The following is a 10,830-nucleotide window of genomic DNA, read 5'->3' as shown; positions in this document are numbered from 1 at the left end:
GAATCTAGCCCAGGTCCTTCACTGTAAGCAATTAGCGGCATCTTCTCTACATATCCAGAAATAGCAAGCACGAGTCTGATGCATTTATTTTTTTATTTTTATTTTTATTTTTTACATTGAATGTTCTTGTTCTCAGCAAAACTGCTCGAAAGTCTCAGCTTGATGTTGTAGCTATTTCATTTGTTAACAACTTATGACCATTAGTTTTCACTTCCTCATATGACTTTCCATCAGTCATATCAAGATTCAGAATCTGACTTTACTTGGCTGATTATCAACTGGAACAATGTCCCGTGGATGCAGATAATGGAGAATTTAATTAGAAAAATACAATCATCGTGTTTGCCTTGTGCTTTGCTTTAGATAAGATATTTTTTCACTAATATGGTTTTATTAGTTCTCCATTTCCTTAGTTTGTAATGTTAAGCTACTAAGTAATCCAGTGCCAAATACATGATATAAATTTAATTATCAGTCCTGTTTATGTAGCATGCAAGCTAGTACCATGGCTGAGAACTAACTAGGACTAAAGAACACTGATATTTACCAAAAGTTTGTTTGCTTTGTCTTTGAAATTCCTTTTTTCCCTCAGAAATTACCGACAGGATGTGAGAAATTTTGTATATGATTTTGTATATTTAGCCCTGTGAGTTTTTCCTTGACAACTATGTATGTATAGTTTTTTTTTTTCAGATGAAGAAAAAAGGTAAATATTCACATCAACTATGATATCTGTAATAAATACAGAAGTTGAAAACAAGGATCAGACAATACAGAAAAACAACAATAGTTTATTTGAACCATATTTTGTGTATGAACTACAAACTGGTCTCTATAATCGATTTCCGTATCTTTTAAAGGTCATGAAAGAATGCTTACATGAAAATCGATCTCTTATTCTTTTACAACATATTTATCTTTTTTTTTTTTTCACTTTTCGAACAGGTTGTTGGCACATGTAAAATCAAAATTTAAAAATTTTTGTTTTTGTTATATTTTATTCTCAAAATGTATTTTATATAAATCTACCACTAGAACAGCATTCCTTCTCAGAAAAAGAAAAGGATGTGAAAAAAAAGGAATATTGACAAAAATATTTTAGATATCTTACACACATGAGACAGCTTGACTAAAATGCAACAAAGTTACCATTGAAATTTTCAGACAGTTTACCTCCAACTAAAGGCATAAGGGAAAGATGGTTACACTCTCAACATAAACTGAGGAGAATCGTGATCCCCTGCCTGCCAGTATGAACTGAAACAGAGAATGACACACACACCCACCCACACACACACACACACACACGCGCAATATGGTTTACAAATGTGCGAGTCTCCACATAAGGGCAATTATGGGGTGAATCCCGTTCAGTTGTTGAAAAAAAAATTAAGGGGAATCATTCATTAAATCTGGACTAATATTACCCAGTGACCTCATTTTATTTAGGAATCTACAGTATTCCCCACGTCTGCTGTACACAGCATATCAGAACTTCTGATTTCAGAACGTCATTCAGAACGTCTTGGTTATCAAAACACCTTGAAACACTACATGCAATAACCACTTGCATCTCAAATGGTGCTCATCTTAAACCTCCATAATTCCTTATCTGGCAGAGAAAAAAAGCTGTGAAAATAAAATGACTTTAATAGAATTAATATTCTTAAATATACTCTGCATTATAGGGTGTGTGTGTGTGTGTGTGTGTGTGTGTGTGTGTGTGTGTGTGTTTGTGTGAAGTGCTGGAGTGCGTGTGTGTTTTTTTTTTACACTACAGATTATGAATTAATTAAAATATATAATCTGTGCAACTGTAATACATATATCAGGTATCCCAGGTAATAAAAACTCGGTGTGAATCAAGTATAGATCATATTGTTCTGAGGCAAACTAACACTGTATCTCATTTAATCTCCATACTCTATGCATTAAGCTAAGGGGTGCAGCATTTTATTCTTTTTTTCAATTTAAGCTAAAATCTGTATTGGCTGTAAAAGGTTTGCACTTATGTCTGGTTAAAGCCGTTTTGTTAATTTGCCTTTATTCATATTGACACATAACCACTTGAATTAGAGTGAATTATTTTAAAACTTCTGTAAAAACTGGTTTATTTTGCTTGGCTTTGTGGAAGTTTTGAATGAGGCTTGTATAGTATACAAACTTGTATAGTAGACAGTGGGGTTTTTTTTGTTTGATTGTTACCTGTGGTAGCCCATGTGTTTGTGAAACAGGTGGTGTAACGTGCGGACCTATAGACATTGCTGCTTGTTATCTTGACAGGAAAACTGTGTTTTTTGCTATATTTTCTGTAAAATATGTAAATGATTTTGAAGAAAAGCCCACAGAAAATCTTTCACTTCTTAAATCATTATTCTGAATAGCTTTCAGAACTTAAAACACCTATTGCCACCATTCATCTAAAAGTGACCACAGCAGTGGACTGTTTTCATATTTTTTTTCCAGACATGTTTTGAACTAATAGAGGACAAATGTTTCAAATTCTCAGTGGAGTACCAGCTTTTACTTAAATGATATGCATGGTAAATCCACAGAAAGCACATGACATCATCTGTAATAGAGGCATTCCTTTCTGGATTGCATTACTGCAAGTGTAAAAAACAACAAAACCAAACCCCAAACTGAATTAAGAATTTGAGTGGCCTAACTTTTTTTCCACAAATTTTTCTGTTGAATAAAAACCACAGTCAACTTGCTAAAAATAAACCTGTGCCATCTCAAATGTCTGCATAACCACTGCATTTATGGTGCTTGGCACCATTCATTACATTTGGGACTTTGAAATGCTTTCCAGGGTATGGATGGCAGCAGAGCTGTGCCCATCCAAAGCCCACGGGCACATCAATTAAAATGTAAATTGTGTTGTCACTAACGATGGCGAGAGTCAGGTGCAATCCAAACATCTGGTTGATGCCCGATCCCACACGTTCACCCCATAAGCCTCTTGCAGCTAAGCCTTGCCACTCAGGGACAAGTTCTGTGGTTGGCGGGAGCAGGGTGTGAATCTGGGACTGCCAGGCACTGCCCATGTGGAAATATGGCACAAAGATGACAGGCAATGTGCTCAGACAGCTGTATAAAGGGTTTAAGCTCTTTCTTCCGCTCTTCAGTCTACTTCTGACAGCACTCCTGCAGTACTGCAGATGAGGTAAGGGGTCCCAGCATGAAAATGGGGCTTCAAAGCAATCATCTTCATATGCAACACTACACAGCACTGCAAGGTAAAGGTGAAGCCATGATACACTGGAAATATTCTGAGGCATTGGGTGTTTGCCAGAATTTGAGGTCATGTACATCTGTACAGGCATTATTCCCATCCTCTCCAGTCGTAATTATATTCTTTCTAAAGTACGTGTTAATGCTGCTTCTGTAGCATGACCTTCAGAATTTCAATGGTTCTTAATGCAATTTATTATATGCTTTCTATAATAATGAGATTTGTCAAGACAAATTTGAGATCAGGGATCATTTTAAATTTTACATATACAATAGAAACACAAAGACATATAGATCAACAGTATTTAATTTAACAAAACTGTCCTTCTAGCAGTGAGCCTTAACTTTTACAGTAGCAGAAATGGATGCATTTCCCTCTTTTCAGGTCCTCAGCCTATTGATGACAGCGCAGAGTGCCTAATGTATGTGACAGATAATTAAACGGTGAATAATGATCAGATTCCATCACTGACAGTTCTGTCACTCACTCCAAAATGATGAACAAGTGTTTAATTCATCTCAGTTAGAGATGGTCACAAAAGATTTCATCAATTAATCCACAGCTGAGAAAATCACTAATGTGCTCTAGGATTCTTTGATAAATGGGGAAAATGAGGTTACCGTGTCATCTGATCGAAAATCGGCAGCTATACCAAAAAAAAGAACAATAAAGGAACAATACTTTGTTTCATGTTTTTTGACACATCTTTGAAAAAAGTTGAAAGTATATTAGTAAACCAATTTTGTGATATGCGAGGAAAAAAGAAGAAAAAAACCCACATGAATTAAGTGTTGAAAAAATAATTGCAGAATACAGTTTTCGTGATTTAACCACAACATTTTTTCTTAAATAAATAACTTCTGCTTTGTAAAGACACTTTTTGAAACAGTAGACATACTCTAATTCCCAAAGTCACTGAATTAACATTGCTAGTCGCTGATTTGCCAAACACAAGTCTGTTATTCCGAGCGTCAGCCGCAGTCCTCGCAACCAAAGGTCAGTAATGTTCTGTCAATAATGCCTGTAAGTAATTTCATCAGTTTTAAAATGTCTCACAAAAGTATTAGATTTGGGTCTCTTGTACATTGTCTTTTGAGCTGGCCCGGATTAGCAAAGGTTCGTGCGCTGAGCTGTGTATAGAATTGATTGTGGAGGCATGGTTGTATGCAGTCTTATAGGTGTTATAGTGGTTGAGGTGCTCGTGCTCAAGAGGAGGCAGAGTAAGGTGGCCCTCCATGCCTGGGCCTCCTGTTACACAATCCTCGTCCACATTGATGATCTCAATAGTGCGTGTGGGTGCATGGTGATTCTGCTGGTGGTGTTGTTTGCGCATCTTATAGAAGATAATAAGCATGACAGCTGCCATGAGTGTGATTGCAACAAAGCAGCCAATGATGATCTTGGTTGTCTTCATTACCTCATCCAAGCCATTCTGCAATCCCTCACCACCCACCTCTGTGACGGGAATTGTATAAGTCTTCTCTGTGGCACGTGTGGAGAGGGCGGTTCGGACGGTGGTGGTGGTTGTGGAGGTTGGTGAGATAGACTCCCATGTACCAGCAGAGGGTGTGGGGCCAACCTTTTGTTGGACAGTAGTGGTGAAGCCTTCATTATGCGGGGTTTCTATTGTCTCCACTGTCACTGTAGTAAAGTAGCTGAAACTGCTTTCCGTAGAGGAAACATTGAGTGTGGCAGACGCTGTTGTGTTACCTGCAGAATTACTCACCATGCACGTATATGTACCTGTGTCCTGCATGGTAACATTGGTAAAGTTCAGTGTGCCATCATTCAGCACAGAGATTCTGACCTTGTATGCACCGTGTGTCATGATGGAACCATTGGGTGTAATCCAGCTCACCGAGGTTAAAGAGCTGGCTCTGCATTTCAACTCTGCAGCACTTCCCTCTGTTACATTTAGGTCTGTGGGAGGCTCCACAATAACAGGAGCATAACAGTGAAAGTAATTCTGGTCCAGCTCACCAATGTAGCGTCCCTTATGGTGAGGAGGTGAACTGCAGCGGGCACAGCAGCTGGTGTTTGCAGGTACCATCTCCTTAAGCCACCAGCTTAGCCAGAGGATGTCACAGTTACAATTCCAAGGGTTGTGGTGTAAGTGCACCCTCTCCAGGTGATGTAGAGGAGTGAATAGATCATGGGGCAAGAGGGTAAGGTTATTGTGGGCCAGATTGAGTTCCACAAGTGATTGCAGGTCATCAAAAGCATTCCTTTCTATGGTCTGGATCTGGGCATGCATCATCCACAGCTTTTGTAAGTGTATAAGCCCTTTAAATGAACCAGGCCGGATGACAGATAGCTGATTTCCTGACATTTCCAGTTCATCCAGCTTCACTAGGGGAATAAGATTGGGAATTTCCTTCAGATTGCACATTCCCAGATTTAAGTAGCGCAGATTACTCAGCCCTTCAAAGGCCCCATCAGATATGTAGTTGAGCCGTTTGAGCTCCCCAAGGTCGAGCCTTCGTAATGAGGGCACTCTGTTGAAAGCATAGGAGGTAATGCTCTCTATGGGGTTATTCCTTAGCCAAAGCTCTTTTAGTTTGGACAAGTACTCAAAAGCCCCGTTTGGGATGGTGGTGAGGCGGTTATCAAATAGCTCCAAGGTATTGAGGCTGGCCAGTCCATTGAAGGCCCCAAGCTCAATTTTGCGTATGTGGTTTTTGCTCAGCTGTAGAATCTCTAGATGTCTTAGGTGTTTGAAGCTGTCCACTTTTATGACTTGAATAAGATTTTCTTGCAGATTCAGGTAGCGTGTGTTGGTAGAGATGCCATCAGGAACATCCCGCAAGCCTCTGCGGGTGCAGATGACTTTGCTGAACTGGTTACTGCACGAACAGACAGAGGGACACGTCTGAGCGCGAACCAGTCCTGCCACCACCAGCAGCTGGAGGGCCAGGAGCAGAACAAACAAAGGGTCGGACAAGGCCCGGTTCCACCTAGGACCTCGCATCATCTGCTGCTGCTGAGAGGAGGTCATCTTGTTTAACATTCATAATTCATTGACTGGTCTTTCACTCTCTTAAAAGAGGATTTTGGCCCACTGGAATGAAATGAGAAAGAGAAAAGAGAAGACATCCATTAGGTAAGTGTGTGAACAAGTCTAATGCATGCAAAAGTTTATCCCGTGCCATTTCGAATTATTAGCACAAGGATAGCCTTAAAAAAGGTATACTGTCTTGTAGCAACCATTAATCACATCCACACACAAACTGGGAACTTATATAGAAATGCGTTTTCAGGCACAATGTCCTTGTATCTCAGTCACATAATCCAAATTCCTGAAAAAACAAATGATTTCTGTGCTGTTTGTTTGCAGAAGAAGGGAACGAGTGAAAAAAAGTGAAAAAAGCAGCCATGAGTGCTGCGTTGTGATTTATATTTCAGTGTGGAGGAGCATAAATAATAATAAGCTCAACACCCACTAGTCCTTCAATTGAGTCAAGATATCTAGAAACCTCTGATTACAACTCACAATTCAGCAAACAAAAGGCATGAAAGCAAGTGAAAAAATATATCTATAGATATATATATACACATATAACGTGTGTGTGTACATCGATTTAGAGAACGTGCAATGAGTTCAACACTACAACAGTGGCCTCTCCATTTGGGGTTTTTTTTCTTTATTTTTTTTTATAAATCACAAATTAACAGCTCTGTTTAAATTTACAACGTCCTTAAAAAGATTAAGGTTAAGATTTTCTCTTTTCATGTTAACTGGAAAAGCACTGTGAGTTACGGCAGGAACATTAAGCAGCTGAAATGTAGACTAGCAGTGAGGTCAACACTACAACAGTGGCCTCTCTTTATTTGCTTTCTGCTGAATATACACTTTACATTTTTTAATTTTTTTGAATAAACTTTACTCAAGGAACTTGCAGTAGGTTGACTAACCATTGCCTTTTGTATATTCCCAGGGCCCAAGTTGGCTTCTAAATTCTGAGACATTTTACCTTAAACCATTAGACCATTCAAAATATTTTTTCTTACATGTTTTATACAATATGTGTATTCAGCTACTTAATAAGTGAAAGGTCGGTACAGTTAAATGCCACTGATGCTCTGATGTCCTTCATTGTCAATTAATATCTCAGCCAAATGTGTCTGTCACTCAAAAATAAAATAAAAAAACGTTGGTTTTCAATCAATGTATGTGTGTGTTTTAGTGTTAAACATAATCATATCCATTCTGTGGAATAATAAACCCATTGAAAGACACATTGCTGACATATTGATTAATTTCATGTTTAGTATAACATCTCTGGACTTTACCGGCTTATTATTAATAACTACATTGCCGCACCATTGTTCAAAAACTAATTCAAATACAATAATTACAACACTCTTATTATGTTGAGTCATACAACTTTCTCATTGTTATACAGTTCATTAGTATATGTTTTTTTTATTGTCATTTTTTCCTCACTACTATCTAAGTGAAAAACAGGGAACCACTCTGGGCAGGTCGGAAGTGAGTCACAGAGCTAGCACAGATAAAGAGAAACATTTATAGAGCCTCTAATCTACCTGACCTGAATGTTTTTGAATGTGGGAGGAAACTGGAGCATGTTCAGAAAATCAATGTGAACATGAAGAAAAAGATGTAAACTATACTGTTAGATTTTCAACCTCCAGTGAAATGTCAGTGATAAATACTGATCCACTGTGGAATATGTGTTGTTCGGCTATGAATAGCTCAGGAAATGTGAAACATTTTTGTAACGGAACACAATGTCTTTCACACAACAAGGTTTAATCTTTCAACAATAACAGGAAGAGCTCTCTGAGATAAGAGTTATCTTGAGGTGTGTTATATATTAATTAAGTAAAGTATCTTTTATATTTAAAGAAACTAATCACAAATGAACAGCTCTGTTAATTGTCACTGAGTCAACATCAAAATTTAGAAAGAATATTAACAAATTACAGTGTTCAAAAATGTTTTATTCAACACAATTGGTCTATTTAGAAGGAAAAGCACAATTTCCTTGTAAAAAAAAAAAAGACCAGAAGATTTTCTCTTGTTGTGTTAATTGGAAAAGCACTGCGAATGAAGACATGCAGTAACATTGCAGTGTTGTTGGGATGCAATATTCATAGTTTCTGTAGGCATACAGTGTGTTCAACACACAGCCTAATCTCCAATAGAAAGCTCTTCACTTAAGAATGGGGAGGCTATTACTGTAACTACTGATTAATTGCTTGATTACTGACTCCATTAATTCTCCAATTGCAAAATTTAAATTCCAAGCAGCCAAAGCCTGGGGGTGGAAAAAGAATTTGTTTTCATACAGGGGGACTGAGCAAATGTGACAGAGATCACACACCAGCCTGAAAATCACATTCCACTGTTGCAGTTTTAATTTGTTCGAAATTAAAACCTTGCACAAAACAACAGGGTTTAGTGCAGCACTTGGTTTAATACAAGATTTATGCTTGGATGTTCTATTGACACTGTAAGAAGAAAATATTAATATATGAAGCTGCATTTTTGTATACACATCTTTATTATACACATCTTTTTAGGTGAAAACAATGTCTTTTCAATGCCATGAATGACCTACTAAAAACATGCTTCAGTTAAGACTTCTGAAAACTTCCTCACTCCCTGTATCTCCACTATTTACTCATCCTCCTTTTCAACAGATCAAACCTTGATAAAAGATAAACAATGAATCAGCAGAACAGAATCCAAACTGTGGCAGTAGAAAAGATCAAGTTGATTTACAGAGCAAAACAATATATCTGCACACTGACAATGAAAGCAGCAAAATTGGATTTACATAGTGCTGTGATGGAATTAGATGAAAAGAGATAAGGAAAATAGGATTAAGAAAAGAAAGCATTTTCAACTTTTGTCCTAACAGATTATGAACTGCCAGCTGTCTCTTTGTCTTGCAGACATACTAAAGCGCGACCCTGCTTAACAGAAGTGGAGACAATTAAACAGCCAGACCTGCAATATTTGTGAATTCATTTCTTGCTTTTTCAGAAACTGTTATGTGGAGTTGTGAATATTTTCTTTTGTGCCCCTGTTGTCCACACAGGCTCTTCTTAGGGCTGCTTCTGCAGTATTTGCTCCAAATTATTGCCTCATCAAGCAGTCAATAATGAAAGATGAAAAAGTTTTTGCAGCATCCACCTGTGGAGTGGTTACTAGACCGCTTATTTCCCACTGGACTTTCACCCCGAGTCTAATGCTTGCTTCCATGCTCTCAGACTGGCACTCCCTCTGCAGTCTACTTGCTCCATTCTAGTTCTGTGCTCGCTTGGAGGAACTGCATCATTGAGCAGAAACCTTTGTCTAAGGCAGACAGTGATGGTACCTCTGTTACAAGTAGTATGAGCAATCATGACATCTGATTTGACAAATGATGCTTGCCATCCATACTCTGACAGTAAAGCAGTCCAGATGTCCAAATAATGTTTGTCTACCTGCCTGTGTGATTCAATTGCACAAAGGCCTACAATGCAGGATCAACAGAGGCTTTGCAGGACCTCCATAACTCCACAAGCACTTTAAATTCAGCCCTCATCAGAGGAATGGCGATACATCAGCCTCTTGGGCCTCTCCATGCCGCTTCATACATTTCTATTTGCGCATGTTTTGGAGTCCTTCCTGACTCAATCAGTTTTAAGTGTGCTAGACAGCCAATGACGTGTTGGGACTTTTATGGACATGCCAAGAGGTATTCCTCTAATCCCATCAAGGATTAGTGATCTGCATGGTGTGTAACATTACTAACATCCCACTCCTCTGCTGTAGAACAGTTTTTTCTATCTATCATCTATTTTCTATCAAGGCAAGAAATGTTAAATGACCAAAATACAGCTTTTCTCACAACCTTATTGCACGTTCTATTCATGGGTCATAACCTGGTGTATGTTACCATACTGTCACAATAGGGCAATGGCCAATGTAAGCTGAGATACCATAGTCGTCAAAATGATGGACATCACTGGAATAAAAAAAGAAAAAAGAAGAAAAAAGCCCCAAAAATCAGGTCAGTGTAATTAAATGATGCTGAGGTGGACTTAATGGGCCTGTTTGGAGCACAAGGGCATAAAGGAAAATCTTCAAGACTAGAACAACCAGTTTTTTGCCATCACTACATATAAGTGTAACAAATTTATTTAATACACAGATAATGAATGGAGTTATGTAATAAATTAACAAATAAAAATGCACAATGTCCTCAAAGATCAGAGAAAAAATATATAAAATGTTTAAATAAAAATAATTATGACAAGAGAAAAAGGTATAAAAAATCATGAAATCAATTTTAGATTGACATCTGTAAAATGGCATATTTTGTTTATTTAAAAACATGTCTCCAATAGATAGGATGGGACATTAGTAGTGGTAGTAGTAGTTTCCACATGGTCTTAAGTCTAGTCCTTCTTATGACTGCTGTAATCCTGAAGTCTGTCATGTTTTTACATTATAAATCGGGTAGAAAGGGCTGAATTATTTAGTTACACTGCAGGAAATTCAAGTGGGGCTAAAGCCCCCCAAAATAAGTCTGCGACTAGTTGGCACAAGCCACTGAGTTATTTTATTCTGCTTTCTTATT

At 37.9% G+C, this 10,830-nt stretch overlaps 1 protein-coding gene across 1 annotated transcript in view; it reads right to left on the bottom strand.

Annotated features, from left to right (window-relative positions):
• Positions 1 to 820: 820 nt before the first annotated feature.
• lrrc4ca (leucine rich repeat containing 4C, genome duplicate a) overlaps positions 821 to 10,830 on the bottom strand; it is a 50,238-nt gene continuing 40,228 nt past the window's right edge. The window contains exon 3 of the mRNA XM_006789560.3: positions 821 to 6,296. Coding sequence (XP_006789623.2) covers positions 4,302 to 6,245 — 1,944 coding nt within the window. The 5' untranslated portion in view covers positions 6,246 to 6,296 and the 3' untranslated portion in view covers positions 821 to 4,301. The remainder of the gene's footprint in view (positions 6,297 to 10,830) is intronic.

Source organism: Neolamprologus brichardi, chromosome 7 (assembly GCF_056152115.1).
Source record: "Neolamprologus brichardi isolate AB-2024 chromosome 7, ASM5615211v1, whole genome shotgun sequence".
Classification (NCBI taxonomy): domain Eukaryota; kingdom Metazoa; phylum Chordata; class Actinopteri; order Cichliformes; family Cichlidae; genus Neolamprologus; species Neolamprologus brichardi.
Note: the sequence above shows the minus strand (reverse complement) of the source record. Positions and strands in the feature narration are given on the sequence as shown.